Here is a 16,481-nt window from a genome sequence, read left to right on the forward strand (position 1 = left end):
ATCTCTGACTCGGCAGGTTCCAGCAGGGGCGTGTGGGTGCCTGAGCTTCTTTCCCGCCGCCGAGGCCAGGCTGCTGAAGGGGGGGGGGGACCGCCTCACCTTTGATGATGGACTTCATATCGCACTTCACTGAGTCGATGTTGTGCAACGCAATCAGAAGCTCTCCAGGGTTCAGGGGGGACAAGGCTGAGTTCCCTTCACCTGCAGTGGGGGAGAGGAGGGTACGGGGAGAAGACAGCACGGACGCCCACGTGAGGAGACAGTCTGAGTCCCCAGGCTGAGGGAGCAGTGAAGACGAGGTGCCCTCTGCTTCAACGGGACTGGGGGACGGAGGCTGGAGCGGGGGAAGGAACAGCCTGGGCTGCGAGGAGGGGCGGGGCGGGGCAGCAGCTGGGGCGCCGCCTCCTCCAGAACCCCCCTCACGTTTGGGACTCGCTCCCGCTCTTCTCTCTCGGCTGGGTCCCACCATCGTCGGGGGACACGAGTGTGGTTTGGCGGCTGTGCTGCAGCCGTGAAGGCGGGGCCGGAAGGAGTGCGTGCGGTCCACAGCACAGACACGCCCGGGCACTGGCTGGCCGGGCGACGGCCTTGTAGCTGTGTTGGGACTGAAGGCTGCAGGCGCCGTTTTGAGGGTCCCAGACACAGCTGTGTGCTTTAAATGACCAAGCTGTGTGGAACAGCCTCCAACTCCCTGCCTAGCTCCAGTCCCGAGCTGAGGGCTGAGGAATCTATGCTACACCCACAGTGAAAGTTTCAGTTTGCTTTCCTCTGACCATTTCAAACAGAATGCCCGTTGCCCGCAGCTCGAGGGATGCAGGCAGGAGCTGAGAAGGGGCAGGAGTGGAGCCCAGGCCCAGGGCAGATTGCAAGTAGTTGGGTCCCAGAAGGGGTGACACTATGATGGAGTCAGACCCCAGCTCCACAATTCCGTCCCCACCATGGATGAAAACATCATGCAAATGTCACAGGAGAGAGGCCTGGGAGCTTTGGAACACGTCCGGGCATCGCCGAGTCTGGATGGTAGCCCCGGGGAGCAGGATAAGCCCCTTTCTGCCTAAAGGTGGCATCACGGCCTCCCCCGGCATTCCGTACGTCACCTGTGGGACCCCCTTCTCCTGCCCAAGCACCGTAAGTAGGGCCTCCTGGGGGCTGGGGTGCAGGGAGCCACAAGGAGGAAAACAAGGCCAGGCTGGGCGGGCGCTGCTGGGGGGCGCGCATCACCTACCGTGCTGCGTGCCCAGCAGGCGGTTGAAGACCTCCTTCACCACGATGGGGTTGAGCTTGATGAGCTTCGGCAGGGCCTGGATCACCTCTTTCTACGGGGGAAGGGCAGGGAGGGCAGGCCGGATGTGCCCCTTCCCCCGAGACAAGCCACCCCAGGGCCCTATCAGGTGCTTTCCTCCTCCCACATCCCCGGTCCCTCGGCGCTGGGCTTTCTCCCCAGCTCTCCGGGCCTGGCTCAGCCCCAGCCTCGTCACGCCCCTTTTGTGTCACTCCTTCCCTGGGCCAGTTCACTGATTCCCCCGGAAAAGGGAGTATCATTGACCCCGCTTTACACACAAGATGGAGGCTCGCCCAAGGTGATGGGGTGGCAGGGGATCACTGTGATCCTCACTTGACCGAGAAGGAAACCGAGGCTGAGAGGGGAGTGGCTTGCTTAAGGTCACAGGACAAGGCTGACTGGAGAGTGACCCCCAATCTGACAAGCTCCGGAATGTGCCCACAGAGGATCTGACATGGCTACTTGGGTGCTCGCCACCTCCTGGTCCCTGCCCTGCCAAGTCCTCATCAGTGGGGACATCCGGGCACCCAGTTCCATACCTTCTCCAGCCCATTGAGCACGGGGATGAGGAAGCGGACGTCTGGCAGGCGCTTGTGGTAGAGATCCCGGACCCGCTTCACCAGCTCTGGGGAGGGTGGGACTGCAGGCAGGGTAAGGGGCACCGGTGTTGGTGGCAGTGGGATGAGGGTGGGCACCGAGAGGGGGGAGAGGTGGCGGTGGGTGGGAGCGAAGGGGTGGGACACTTCCATTTCAGAGTAGGAAACCTTTGTTCTAGGTCTCAAGTTCACTTAGCCATACGCTGTTCCAGAAAAGGAAACTGAGGCCCCAGGATGGGGAGAGACCCACAAGAGGCCCAACCATCTGGGAACCCAGCAGCTCTGATCCCCAGATTCTGGGAAGGGGAAGTGGAGAAGGAAAGGAATGAGAGGTTGGGGAGGGGGACACCTTTATCTGTGAGGCTGTGCAGACATCTCGTGACCAGCGTCTCTGCTCCCTTGGGACAGTTTTCCACCAGGAGCAGCAGCTCCGGTGAGTTCATGCCCATTCCTCGGATCTAGAGGTAGAGAGAGGAGGGTGACACAGAAAGGCCAGGGAAGGGGCTGGGCGATGAGGGGAGGACAAGGGGAACCCGGCTGGGCACTCAGGGAGGCCCAAGTGTCAAGGGCAGGATGGCTGTGGGGATGCTGGGACTCTGGGATAAAAACTGGTGACAGAGAGTAGATCTTAAAAGTTCTCACCGCTAGAAAAAGAAATTCTAATTATATGAGATGATGGATGTTAACTTACTGTAATTATTTCAAAATATATACATGTTATCACTTCATTTATGCTGTCTACCTAAAAACTAATACAATGTCATATGTCAACTCCACTGGGGGAAATCTGGGGAAGGTGGGGGAGGGGGAGGGCAGAAGTGTCCTGTCTCCCATTCAGTCTCCGAGCGACAGACTTACCGCAGCGCCCAGGCCTTTGTCAGTGCTGGCCTCCTGTGCGGCAGGCCGTGCCTTTTGTCACCTCTGACCTAACCTGACCTTTAATGCCTGACCTGTCCGATTCCTGGAAATTTCTCTGGCTTCCAAAGGCATCAGCGAAAGCTGCCCACCCCCTCCCATGACTGTCAGGGCCCAGCTTGGCCACCTGCTCAGGTCAGGGCTTGGCCTGTGGCTGCTCTGCAGCCTGCTGCTGTGAGCACCCAGCACAGGGGGCCAAGCGTCAGGCTTCGAGGGGTCGCCTTCCTCTGTCCAATAAACACTTCAAATCGTGAGTGCAACTGACAAGTCTAACCCCGGGGAGCCCACACCGTGAACTCACGGTGAAGATGGGGAGAAGATTCTGCTTCCTCACCACGAGCCTGTTAGCCCCGTTACAGGGAAGGACACGGCTGAGCCGGCGGCAGGTGTGTGGGAACTAACCACCATGTTCCCTTTTGATTATGTGGAAATGTTTCATAATAAAGTCACGGGCAGAGACAAGAAAGTGGTTTCAAATCCAGCTGCGAATCAACAGGACAGATGTCCTGGATTTCAGATGCCAGTCTGCAACTGAGTTGCTTCTCTGGTGGGTGACGCTGTGGCTCCAGAGGTTCCCGTCAGCCAGGCAGGAGAAACCCAGCTCAGAAATGATACCAGTGACACAGATATTCGCACAGGATCCCTACGACAAGCTTGGGGGACTGAATCATTCCCCGCATTTTTATGGAAGAGGTGTAAGTTCCCACAGTGAGAAAGAGAGAGGCAGAAAGTGAACCTAGGTCTGCAACTCCAGTCTCTTAACTGTGGGGCCACCCTGTACTCTAATGAGCAGATGGACACATGTGCAGACCACTCACAGACTACAGGGCCACTTGGCCTGGGGTGACAAGCCTTAGTGCTTAGCGCACGTCAAGGTGGAGATTCCGGGGGAAGAGCTGGAGTTGGGGTTCAGGGGCCTCACCGGCTGTTCGATGACCCTCAGCACCGTCCGCTTAATGTCAGCGATGGCCTCAGTGTACACGGCTGCCAGCTCATGGATCAGCTTGTGGTTCTGTGGCAGGAGGGCCAGGTAGAGGTACAGGCACTGCTTTACTGTCTCCTCGGTCCAGGGCGCTGCCACCTCTGACAAGGCAGGGGGTGGGGATCAGGCTGGCCCCATCCCCCGCCCAACTCCTTCTCACCCCCCGTGTGTCCCTTCTTGGAGGATGGACACAGAAGGGAGCTGAGCCTGGAAGCAAACTGTCCTAGGGCAGGAAGCCAGTCATCAGGGAAGTGGGGTGGGACCAGGACTGCTCCCCTTTAGAAGCCTCAGCACTGAGTTCCCACCGCACCTCTGACCATAACCCCACAAAGCAGCCAGAGGGATCTTTCTCAGGCTCAGCACTCCTATGGCTGCCCCGTGGCTTCAGGATAAATCCCCAGCTCCTCACTGTGCTCCACCTGCCAGGCCCGGTCTGGGGAGCCCTTACCCTGGGGCTCTCTGTGCGCTGGTGACACCCCAACACTGAGTCCTCCTGGGGCCCCCCTCGGAGCCTGTGCACGTGCGGCTCCCTTGCCTACAGCGCTGCTGCTCGACTCCTCTTTGGTGCTTCCCCCGCCCCCGGGGCTCGCGGGGAAGCACCCCCAGCACCCAGGCTGTGCCCGGGCTCCCGGGCTCCCAGACAGCCGTGATTCCTTCCACAGCCCGAACTTCCAATCTAACGGTCCCTTCTCTTGGGACCCAGATCTCCCCATATGTAATTCTGGGGGACCAGGGCTCTGCGGAGGGAACAGGCCCTTGACGGTTGTGACGGTCCTGCCTGGCCCTTCCTGGAGCCCCACCAGAGGCCCGCTCTCCTTGTCCTCCAGCTCAGCCTAACTGTCCCCTCCACCGGGGCGCTCTCCCTGGTTCCGCTGAACCGGGTCAGCTGGTTCTGCTTGCTACTGTCTGGCTGCAGGCTTCCCCAGCAGGCTGGGCAGGGCTCGCTCGGCTTTCATCCAGCTCTGCTCCCAGGGTCCGCCCAGAGCCTAGGCCACAGCAGGTCCCCAACATGCATCTGACGACTCTGCACCACACCTGTGTCCTTGTCAGCTCCAAACAGCACTGATGGCGGGTTGGGGTGGACCAAGAGCTGCAGGTAGTTGAGGGCGAACTTCTCCACATATTCCCGCAGCTGCTCCTTCTCGTACATGCGCTTGATGAACAGCAGGGCCTGGGAGCGCACCTGGGGAGAGCAGTGGCAAGATGGTGACGGGGGTGGCCGCTCTGCGCTTGGCACCGTGTGAACAAGCGCAAGCTTCAGAACGGCTGGCCGGCTGAGTCACCTGTGCCCAGGCTGGTGGCCGGCCCGGGAGGGGCTCCCTGGCCCAGCTCGGGGCCCCGCATCACCTCCCCGCCTATCTGCTCAGCCCACCTCGCACCGGCTTTGCCTTGCTCGCTACGCTCCAACCCAGCTCTCCTCATTTCCTCAGAAGTGACAGCGCTCTCCCTGGCTTTGAGACTTGGCACAAAAGGTTCCCACTGCCTGGAATGCCTGTCACTAGCTATGTCCCTATGTCCCAGTTCACTCAGACAATCCCTGCTGGGAACCATGAAGACAGGGGCTGGTCCTGGGCACTGCACGGTCCCCGGTGGCACCACAGGGCGGCGCTCAAGTACGCGGTGGGGTCTGCTGAACATGCGACGCTGGGAAGGGAGCTGGAGAAAGGCTGGAGCAGGGCCGTTCAGGGCCCTCTCGCCCCACGTGGGCCCACGCCTCCTCCTCCTCCTCTGGAAGCCCGCCTCAGCCCCCTCCCCTGCCCACCCGCCATCGCCATCGGTCGGCTCGGGCCCCTCCCCAGGGCTCCCAGCAGGAGCGCGACTCCATCGCCACGCTGTTCCTCTCCTGGTCAGCGTCCCCCAGGTCCCCACACAGCCCCGGGCCTTAAGCAAGGCTCACTGCCACGGGTGGGAGAAGGAAATGGGACCGCCCTCCCCGGGAGGGTGTGTACATGTGCGTGGTCTAAGCAGCTTCGTGACATCATAAATGGAAAAGCAACCACCACCCAAACACTGCTGCGGGAAGGCCAGCTCCCAAGGGAACATGGGACCAGCTGGGCTGGTGACTCGGGACAGGGGAGGGGCTGAGCGTGGCCCAGCACAGCACGGCAGGACGGTGGGGAGTCACCTTGTCCTTCTCGTGGGAGCTGAGGTCTAGCAGCACGTGCAGGTACTGGAACTGGCGGGATGGGCGCTTGAAGATCAGGTCTCGAAGGGTGGACATCCCCAGGTAGGTGCGGCTCTGTGGCGGGGGGAGGGAACCGGAGCTTAACCCACTGCAGTGGGCCGCAGGGATGGCGCCCTGGCTTCGCTCGCATAGGCTACTGCCCCTGCAGAACCCCTTCCGCGAGGTCTAGGCTCACAAGCTGTGGCGAGCGGGGCTTCGCCTACACCTCGATGCTGGGGACAGAGGGAGATCTGCCACCTGCCTGCCCTCACCTCGTCCTCGCAGTACTTGCGGATCACCTCCAGGGCACTCTCGGTGATCAGCGGCGCCTCCAGCACCACCTTGGTGAAGATTCTGCCAGAGGGGGAGGGACAGGGAAAGCCTGCTGAGTGGCCACCCGGCCTCCCGGTCCTGTGGAATCGCAGAGCGCAGAGCTGGCAGGACCCTCCTGCCCAGACAGCGTTCTACTCCTGGTCACGGAGCCTGCACAGAGCAGAGCTGCCAGCTGGGGGACACGGGAACAGATGCCGCCTCTCTGAAACTGCTTCTCCCGTCAACTGGGGACCCCTACTTTTACTCATTTAACACAGCAACAAAGGGCAGAGTAGGGTGAGAAAGGGTCTTGCTATTTTAGATGTGGTGGCCACAAACCAGAGAACATTTGAGTTGACGCTGGTGGGTGGGAAGGAGCCGGCCATGCAGTGGGGGAAGCGTGTTCCGGGCAGAACGGTAGGTGGCGAGCCCCGAGCTTAGCGTGTGTGAGGACAGAAGACAAGAGGCCATCTGGCTACAGTCTGGGGGCGGCGAGGAGCAGACGGGCAAAAAGAGGACTAAAGAGGGTGGCAGCGACTGGGTCCCACAGGGTCTCAGAGGACATGGTGAAGAGGCTGCATTTGATCTCAAGAGCACTGGAGAACTCCTGAAGGTTTTCAGGGTGGAAGCAACGAGACAGGATTTAAAATGCTACCTGGGCTGCTATGCGGAGATAAGATAAGCTGGAGGTTGAGAACAAAGAGGAAGGTACAGAATGATTCAGGCAAAAGACGAGGATGGAGAGAAGTCAATATCCGAAACCAGCCGAGAGGAAGACACTGTTAGTTACAGAGCAGAAACGGAGGCCCTGAGGGTCAGTGACGCAGGTCAGAGAGCAAACAGAGTCAGGGTCGAGACCAGGCTGTATGACACAGAGGCCACGGGCCTCCAGCCCGAAAAGGGGAAGGGAGACTCGGGAGGAGCACACTGGGGACTGACTTGGGTGGTGAGGAAGAGGGATGTGGTCAGAAACAAGGAAAAGAAGGACAGGAGAGGGACCCTTGGGGACAGGAGCGGGCAGGGCCGTCCCCCTCACCCATCCTTCTGGTCTGGCTTTTCCTGCAGGCCGGAGAGCAGACGGATGAGGCAGTCTTCGTACTTGTCCAGGGTGCCCGAGGCGCCGGCTGCCAGGTAGGCGTTGTATTCCTGGTAGAGCCAGGCGAAGGCCAGGTCCAGGCGGGCCCGCACGTCCTCCAGGATGAAGGACAGGACCTCGGCCTTCAGGCCGGAGTCAAACTGCGTCACCAGGCTGGCCAGGATCTTTACCCGCACCTGACACGAGAGCGAGCGTCTCAGCGTGGGGACAGGCAATCCCGGGCACCCCACAATCGTGCTTCGCAACTCCGCCAGGCTCAAAGAACCCCAGTGCAGACTCGGTGTTAGTGAGGAAAGCATCCTTATGCCCAACAGGCCCCTTTTGTGTGGGAGAAAAAAACAATCAGTAATCAAAGAACAAATCTATGAGCCGTATCTTGAAAGATTTCCCTAATGTGTATATTGGTCACCTCTGGGGAGGGGGCAGGGATGCAGGGGCCTCTGTGGCCGGGAAGTATTTTTTTTTATAGGTGAGGCAACCCTTGGTTGACCTCACAGATTGCAAAGACCTTGTCAGCTTACAATCTCTTATTTTTTAGTTTTACGCCTACAGCGGGAAATATTTTTTAACAGAGTATGTTCATATACTACTTGGTGAATTAAAAACAAACTTCAAAAATTGGGGGAAAAGTCACTTGACTGAAGTTACAATGCCGGCAAGTGGCAGAATCAATATTTAAACCAGGTATGTCTGAATCTAAATAATAAAAATAAAAATATCAACTGCAAAGAAGAAAGAATACAGCAGCTGCCTCCAACTGCGGAGTTGTTCCCGCAGCCGGCCCTGAGTTAGGGGCACACGCGTGTCCACGCATTTCTCCCTCCCTGTCACCTGCGTGGAGCTGCGATCGTCTGTTTTATGAGAGAACAGGAGTGAGGCTTGGAGCAGTGGCTGGGCCGAGGCCCTGTGGCTGGCTGGTGAGCCACAAAGCTGGGAACTAGTGCCGGAGGGGTCTGACCCTGGGGCCGGCTCTTCGCTGTGCGCTGGGCTCTTGGGGACCTTGGGGAGCAGGAGAGACTGGAGGGTGGGGCGCACCTGGGCCGCCCCGCTGTAGGCCACAGCCTTCTCAGCCCGCAGGATCCGCTTCACAGCGCCCAGCTTCATGGCCTCGACCTGGGCATCGGTCAGGGGCTTCAGCACATCGCTCAGACGGAAGATTTTCTTGCGCCCACCGGCACCTGCCAGCCTACATGGGAGAGATGGGCAGGGACCCGGTGACTCAGAGCATCCTTTCCGGAGCCCAGGCCCACTCAGTGACTCTCCAGGCCAGGGAGAGACACCCGCGCACTGCCTAACTCCCCTATGACTCCGAGGCGTGCAGGGCATGGGGTAACGAGCAGGAAGGGGATGCCATCTTGTTTCTGTAAAGGGTTCTCAGGGGAGGCGTCTATGAGGAGGCAACGGGTGAGTGGAGGAGACCTGGGTGAAGCACGGGAACAAGATGCACAAATGCTAGGCAGAGAGACAAGAAGGGCAAAGGCCTTCAAGCAGGGACCTGGATGGCTGTTCAAGGAACACCAAGAGGGGGACAGAGAGCATGCAGGGGCAGACCCCCAGGCCCATACCAGCCCCTACGAGGGGCTCACCGGGGCTGCGTGACAGGGATGATGGGCTCTGGCCTCCTCTTGGCCTGGGGCGCCTCCTCCTCCAGAGTGGACATGGAGCTCAGCGAGCCCACCACTGAGATGGCCTGGCCCTGCGCTGACAGGCGTCGCTTGATCAGGACACTCTCGGGCTTCACCACCTTCTCCTCCTTGGGCTCCTCTTTGCAGTGTTTGGTCTGCTCCACACCTGCGAGGGAGACGGCAAACAGCTCCAGGTATGTCAGACCCATCTGCTCGCATCCACGGGCCTCCTGTGCAGCAGGCTCCACTGTAAGCCTCATACGCGCAAAACCCGTTTAAATCTGCAAATGCCTTTCTGCAACATGGGGCTTTCGACACCCACTTTGCAATTCAACAACTGAGGCTCAAACCAGAAATGCCATTCACTGCTGGCGAGAATATCAAAAGAACAGCCACTTTGCAAAGTTGATGAGAAGTTTCGAACAGCACTGGACACGCCCCAACCACGACCCAACAATTCCCCTGTGAGAACATACTGAAGAAGAATGAGGGTACGCGTGCATCAAAACACTTGTACACAAAGGCTCACAGCAGCTTTATTCACGACGGCCCCAAACTGGAACCAACCCACAGGCCCATCAACGGAAGTGTGAATAAACATATGATATGGTCTCTTCACATAAGGGAATACGACTGAGCAATGGAAAATAAACTCCTGGTTCACATGACAACACGGATGAATTTCTAAAACCGCCGAGTGAAAGAAGCTTGACTCTCTATGATCCCATTTACATGAAGTTCAAGACTAGGAAAAACTAATCTACAGAGAGAGAAATCAGAACAGTGATAGTCTCTGGAAGTGGGATATATGAGTGTTAACCGGAAGTGAGCAAGAAGGAACTTTCTAGAGAGATAGATATATATATATATCTTTTCATACTGTATCTTCATTTGGGTAGGGGTTATACTGGTGTGTTAACTTTGTGAAAATTTACTAAGGTGTATGCTTAAAAGTTGTGTTTCACTGTAATAACATACACCTCAATAATACTGTTAAAACGAAAAACACCTGAGGCTCAGAGAGGTTAAGAAACTTGACCGAAGTCACACAGCTATTGAGTGATGAGGCAGTTTGGTTCAACTCAGAGCTCAAACCCAGCTGTGTCGGATTTCAAAGCACAGGGCCTAAAATACTGAGCGCTCAACAGATCCACGGGACCCGTAGTTACTGACGCCTATGATGCCACATGATCTTTGTTGGCACCACCGCGAGGAGGTACTCTTCCAGTAAGGAGAACCCACCAGGCGCAGTGCCAACCCTCGGTCCAGGTCAGCTCCATGTGACACTCACCTGGCCCCAGTCCTGCGGCCGTCATCTGTGTGGCCATGAGCCGAGCCAGGTGCTTGATCTGGGCTTCGGTGCCCGCTGACTCCACTGGGGTGTAGATGGCTTGGAAGGAGGCAGGCATGACCTCGGGCAGGTAGACCATGCTGATGAGAACCTGTGGGATGTCCAGGAAGGGAAGCCTGTCCTCACTCACTGACCTGACAAGCACTGGCCTCATGCCAGGCCAATGCCGGGGAATGGCAGTGACTAAGACAGACCTGGGCCTGCTCTCGTGGAGCTCAGACTCCTGGGGAGAAGACGAGTCAGGATGCATCGCTGGGCATGAGACAGGGAAGTAAAGGGGACCATAAGACACATCGGGAGGGCCAGGGACAGCTCTGGCTTTCTGCAGAAGTGACACCTACGCTGAGAACTGAGAGGAGGGCAAGAAATCAGTCTGGCAAAGGGTGAGGTCTTGACGTGGGAGGGGGTTATGTATTCCAGGTTAGGAACAACACCATGGAAGGCTAAGAGGCAGCAAAGCTTACCCTGCCCAGACAGTGGAAGGACGCTGAATGAAGAGTATAATATGGCCCAGAAATTGACTTAAAATACAAAAATTAGTATTCTAACAGAGCACATCCACGTCCATCAGGAATGGATAACAAAAGATAATTTCAAGCCTTCTACATGCTTGGAAGTTTAAATGCATACTCTAATAATAATAAAAAGATAATTACCGATCAAAACGTGTGGGATGCAGCCAAAATGACACTTAGATGGCCAAGCATTTAACTTAAAACTGGGGGAAAAACATTCAAAGAAAGTAGCAGGAAAGAAATAAAAAGCACAGAACAGAAAAGGTTACAAAAAAAATCAACAAAACTTAAGAGCCAGTTCTTTGAAGTAACGGAAAACAAGCAAATCTAAGGCAAGATTGAGCAATGACAGAAAAAGCACAGAACAGAAAAGGTTACAAAAAAAAAAATCAACACAAGTTAAGAGCCAGTTCTTTGAAGTAACTGAAAACAAGCAAATCTAAGGCAAGATTGAGCCATGAAAAAAAAAAAAAAAAAAAAAGAATAAGGATATGGTACTAGGGACAAAAAAGGGGCGCATTACTACAGAGACAGTAGGTATTATGAAATCGTAAGCATCCTATGAACAGCTTCACGCCCATGATTTGAAAAGGACAATTTCTCAGAGTATGATGAGGACAGATGAGGTGCCGATTAATGAAAGCCACGTCAGACCAGGCCTGAGGCAAGTTGGATTTAGGTCCTATCTAGAAGAAAACAGGGAGCCGTGGCAGGGATCGGAGCGGGGAAGTGTCCTGACTAGTATATAGAAGGCTGTCTGGCTGCCACAGGCAGAGTGCACGCCAGAGCCAGGGACTACATGGGCGGCGCTCGGAGTAAAAAAGCGGGGCCTGGACCAGGCAGGGGCCCGGGGCGGAGGAGAGGTGAAAGTTGTGGGGATGGGGAAGAGCGCAACCCCCGGGCCCCTGGTTTGCAGCTGGGAGGCTGCTGGACCAGGAGGGCCCCGGCCGTAGAGGGAAGTGGGGACAAACTTCACATTTAGTTGTGACATGTTTAGTCTGAGGTGCCTGTGGAACATCCGAGAAGAGGAAGATGCAGGAGATGGCTGCATATCTAGGCCTGGAGCTCGCCAAAGAGATCTGAGCTAGAGACAACTTGTGCCACCCTCATGATAAAAATTCCACTCATTCGCCCAACCTCTAAGGCCCTTGGAGCCTCCAGGCAGCGAGAGGGGGAGGCTGAGGCCGATGGTCGCTGACCAGGGAAGAGGCATTCTCCATCGGCACCCGACAAAGGCCCGGGCTACAGCCGGAGGGCTGACGTGAGACCCTCCCGCCCCGAATCGACCCAAACCAGTGGTTCTCTGTGCAGCAGGAGCTCTCTGGGAATCTAAGGAAAACACTAGCCACCCCGTCCCGCCAATGTGGACCCGATGCCACCTGGCACGCAGGTCCCAGGGCTCGCTGTCCAGTTAGCGATCCTCCCTGGCTTCAAAGGGGAGGAGAGGGCGAGAGTGAGTGGTTTTGAATGGGGGCTCAGACCACCTGAAGAGGGACTGCTGGGAGTGGTGACAAGCGACCCCCCCGAAGGAGTAAAGATCAGAGAAGAGGTCCATAAATGGGGCAGGAGGGCCACAGATCTCCAATACTGAGAACAGAGGAGTGCTCTGGGACTGACGCCGTCCGCAGGAGGTTGGCAGTGTAGCCTGGGGACAGGGGAAGGACGAGAGACCCGTCCCCTGCTCTGTGGGGAGCAGCCCCCACCCGACCTCACCAGATTGGCCACGTTGTCAGGTGTCAGTAGAGGCTGGAGGAACTCGGCTGTGATGTCCGTGTCTGACTGGCCTGAGATCTGGGCTGAGGCCTTCGAGGTCCCCGACGGGCCTGGCTCCAAGTCTTTGTCTTCGTCGTCTTCCCCCAGGTTGGGCTCTGGGATAGAGGAGGAGACAAGATGCTGGCTCTAGAGAGGCAGCAGGTCCTCGCTGCTCACGGGGAGCACAGTATTTCCTGCGTCCAGGCAGCCTCAGTGAACGGGAGCAGCGCAGTGGACCAAGACCCGGGCCAAAGCCTGGCTCTGCTGTCAGAGGGCCGATGACCCTGGGGAACAGCCTGCCTCTCTCCAGGCCTCACTTCTCCTCGTCTGGGCAATGGGAATAAGCCGTACCAGCCTGCCTGATCACAGTAAGCTCCAAGAAGACGAAAAGTTAACTAATAATTTCACAGAGCTTTACTGTTTCAAGGCCTCTATCCTTGAAATAGTGCTCAACTGGGTCTAAGAACATGTAAAAACTACCTAATAAGACAGCATTTCTGCCTATGTGATTGACAAAAAATAAAAATAAAAAGGTTGGTAGTGACAGTTGCTAGTAAGGGTACGGGCCGTGGAAATGTAAAGTGGTCCGGCCTTTTGGAGAGGAATTTGATAATCGGCCAAACTTTTAAACATGTATGCCTCTTTGACAGAACTTTCACCTCTAGATATCCACCCTAAAAACTTACGCAGAGCCACATTTAAGGTCAAATGTACAGAGAATTCGCTGCAGCGCTGACCGCACAGAGAAGTGGCACACAATCCCCATCAGCGACAGGCTGGTTGAATATGAGCATGGTCGCTCTACTTCAAGGGAAAAAACCCAACAATTTGAACCTTAGAGAAAAAGCTTTATGAACAATCGCATTCCTTAAAACTATAGTTATAAAAAGAAACGAGCTAGAATGTTCAATAGGATGATGATGTAAGTAGTTTATGGCAAAAACACGATGAAATATCATGCAGTACCAAAGAGCTGATACTCTGCACTGATCAAGGGCATGTGCAATTCAGTTACAAAAGGTTGAACCACCCAACAGGGGCACTCCACGGAAATGCACAGGACTAATCAGTGTAAAACTGAGCTCGGCCTGACTCCAACGCATGCAAGAAAGCAAATAAAACCAAGATTCTGTTTATACTCAGAGCGTTTACAGCATCTAGGGCCAGTACGAGTGCGGTGACTGGCATGCACACACTGTGGGGGGCGTGGAGACCCCAGGGCAGTATGTTTTGGAAAAGTTTGGCAATGGCTACCAAGAAGGTAGCAGTGGGCACATCCAGAGCTCAGATCTTATTTCTGAAACTATTCCTTACTTAAAAGAAACCGGAGCTCCTCAGAGAAATGGTTGATTCCAAGGTAAAGTAAGGGAAGTCCAAGATGAGTCTAGAACATTGTATGCTGAAAATAAGAAATGCTCAAAAAAACTTATGGGACATAGGAGTCAGCTCAATATGGGGCAATCTGAGCAACAAAATGAATGACAACAGTAACGGATGATAACCCAGAGAATAAATAAGAATCCACAAATCCACATTGATGATAAAGTAGGGAGGAGAAAAAAAAGCTCATCCTTATAGCACAATGCCAACTAATAAATGCAGAAGGAAATCTTTTCATAACCATTATAGCAATAATAGATGCAGGCAACGATCGTCAATAGATACTAAAACCATTCAGTGGGTGAAAGCCTGAAGAGAAATCGGTATTTTATGTAGCTTCAAGCACCTCCCTCAGCTTATTATTTACATAGGGAAAAAGAGTACTTTACACTAGAGAAACCAAGGAATCAAAATTCCCATCACCAAAATGGGACAAATTGACATCATGGGCCTTCTGACAGCACACAGAGGTCGAAGCACCACTTCCACAGCGTTCCTGCCAAAAGTGCAGAGCCTGGGTCCGACCTGGAGGCAAGGGCAGACAGAGCGGAACAGAGGGGCGTCCCACCCCACGGCTGCCCGGACTCTTCAGCCTCATGCAGCCTCATGCATGAGGTGGGGTCCCCGCCTCATGACCGGTACCCAGCAGTTTTCAGGACTCTTCCTGTAAATAACTTGTCTGTATTTTCAAAATTATTTCAAGATATAAAAAGTTTAAAGAAATAGAAAAATGAAATTAGCGGGCAAAAAAACAACTTTATGCACAAACGCCCTGCCCCACTGGCCCCACCGCTATGACTAGACACGCCCACGAGCCTGTTACGCTACAGCAGTCTTTAGATTTTAAAAAAATGGACGCAAACGAAATGTCATCTGCAGGGGGCTGGTAAAAGTGGTCCACATGCACTACAGACTGCTGTGCCACTGGTAAAAGGACGCAGTGGATTTCAACGTGCAGATACAGAAAGAGCTCTAAGGCGATTACTCAGCGAACTAGGGTACAGGACACTCTGCTTCGTGTGCTTAATCACAGGGGAAAAACAGACCCCCATCTCACTTCTTACGGTGAAATAAATTCTTTTTTTAAAAATGAAACAAAAACAAAAACTAATTCTCCCATACATGTTCTTGAAATAAACTTTAGTGATTAAAAAACTTTTTTTCTTGGAGTAAGGAAGGATGCTATGGTTGACTCCATTGATGACATTGCCATTAAGAAATTACCTCAGAAAGAAAACCCACTTATACACGAAACAAAGAAAAGGAGGACTCTACACAAGAGGCATTTCTGAAAGAAAACGTGAGTGTGAACATTGGGGGAGTGGTTAATTATGGGGAGAGGTATCAAAGGGAGACTATTTTCATTCAATTCCTTCTGTGTAACTTAAATAATTCATAATCCTTTACAGAATATTTATACTTTGATAATTTCATTTTGTTACCACTTATTATGTAACATTCATACAATGTAACATATAATAATATATGAATGAAGCTCATAGCTTAATGTAAATAATTAAACACTGTCAATCAGTCTCTGCCACCCCCTTCCCCTGTCAGGCCTGACGTGACACTCCGGCTCACCTAGCTTCATCTTCTTGAGTGTGGAATCTGAGTCATCGCGGGGCCGCTTGCGGGCATCCTTGCTGCTGGGCATATTGCGGGCGATCTCGGCCTGAGGTGTGCCCAGGTCCACCAGCAGCGTGGTGATCTGGGCCTGGAACTCCAAGGAGGCCGGGTGCTTCAGCACACTCAACAGGTGCAACTTGAGGTTCTTGCGTACACTGCTCACCTGAGATTTGGCCAGTGTCGGGGGCAGGTTGGCTGAGGAAAGAGACAGGGGCTTCGTGCTGTGGACAGAGCTCAGGAGGCCTTAGTCTCACTTCCCAAGGCCCAGCTGGCTATAGGTGTCCCCTAGAAAAGTTTCTTCGCTTTCCGACCTCATGTGTGGCCTTCCCCTTGTAAAAGCTTCTATTTAAAACCCTTGAGCGTTCTCCATATCAGAGAACCTTAACACAAAGAGAAAACTCACCCTTCCTTGTATTAAACATAAAGTCTTGTGTCCCCCCATCTCTGGTCTGGAAATTCCAACATGCTCCCCTCCCCCGAGTATGACTACAATCACCACCTTCGCCTCCGGAATGTCCCAACTGAATTCCTACAACAGCTCATTGTTGGTCCCTGCCACCACAATGACTTTTGAATGTCTAACAATCACCTTGATGAGCGAGCCTCCTCTGCTCCAGAGAGAAAGAGGATGCCTGTAGTTGTGCCTGCCCAGCGTCCTTCCCAGCTTCCTCAGCCAACAACACCCCCATTCTCCTTTGAGGGAACCACCCTGGCTCCATTCTCAGTCCAAGTGGTCAAGAGTCTCAGGGCCAGTAAGAACACTGAAATCCCTTGGCCACTGTGATTGGTTCAAAGATAGGCTTGTAATCTCTTCTTGGCCAATCAGAAACAATGGGCACCGGCCCTTGAACTTTTGCTGGAATGACTGAGAAGGAGACGCTC

At 54.5% G+C, this 16,481-nt stretch overlaps 1 protein-coding gene across 1 annotated transcript in view; it reads right to left on the reverse strand.

The window, feature by feature from the left end:
* The window catches only part of SYMPK (symplekin), a 32,901-nt gene that overhangs the window by 5,578 nt on the left and 10,842 nt on the right, over nt 1-16,481 (reverse strand). The window contains exons 9-22 of the mRNA XM_006911812.3: nt 15,555-15,794; nt 12,552-12,706; nt 10,264-10,414; nt 8,934-9,138; nt 8,383-8,533; nt 7,288-7,523; nt 6,212-6,293; nt 5,901-6,014; nt 4,811-4,958; nt 3,716-3,876; nt 2,228-2,336; nt 1,822-1,922; nt 1,226-1,316; nt 100-201 (exon numbers count right to left, since the gene is read on the reverse strand). Of these exons, the coding sequence (XP_006911874.2) occupies nt 100-201; nt 1,226-1,316; nt 1,822-1,922; nt 2,228-2,336; nt 3,716-3,876; nt 4,811-4,958; nt 5,901-6,014; nt 6,212-6,293; nt 7,288-7,523; nt 8,383-8,533; nt 8,934-9,138; nt 10,264-10,414; nt 12,552-12,706; nt 15,555-15,794 (2,046 nt within the window). The remainder of the gene's footprint in view (nt 1-99; nt 202-1,225; nt 1,317-1,821; nt 1,923-2,227; nt 2,337-3,715; nt 3,877-4,810; nt 4,959-5,900; nt 6,015-6,211; nt 6,294-7,287; nt 7,524-8,382; nt 8,534-8,933; nt 9,139-10,263; nt 10,415-12,551; nt 12,707-15,554; nt 15,795-16,481) is intronic.

Source organism: Pteropus alecto, unplaced genomic scaffold (genome assembly GCF_000325575.1).
Source record: "Pteropus alecto unplaced genomic scaffold, ASM32557v1 scaffold194, whole genome shotgun sequence".
NCBI classification, from domain to species: Eukaryota; Metazoa; Chordata; class Mammalia; order Chiroptera; family Pteropodidae; genus Pteropus; species Pteropus alecto.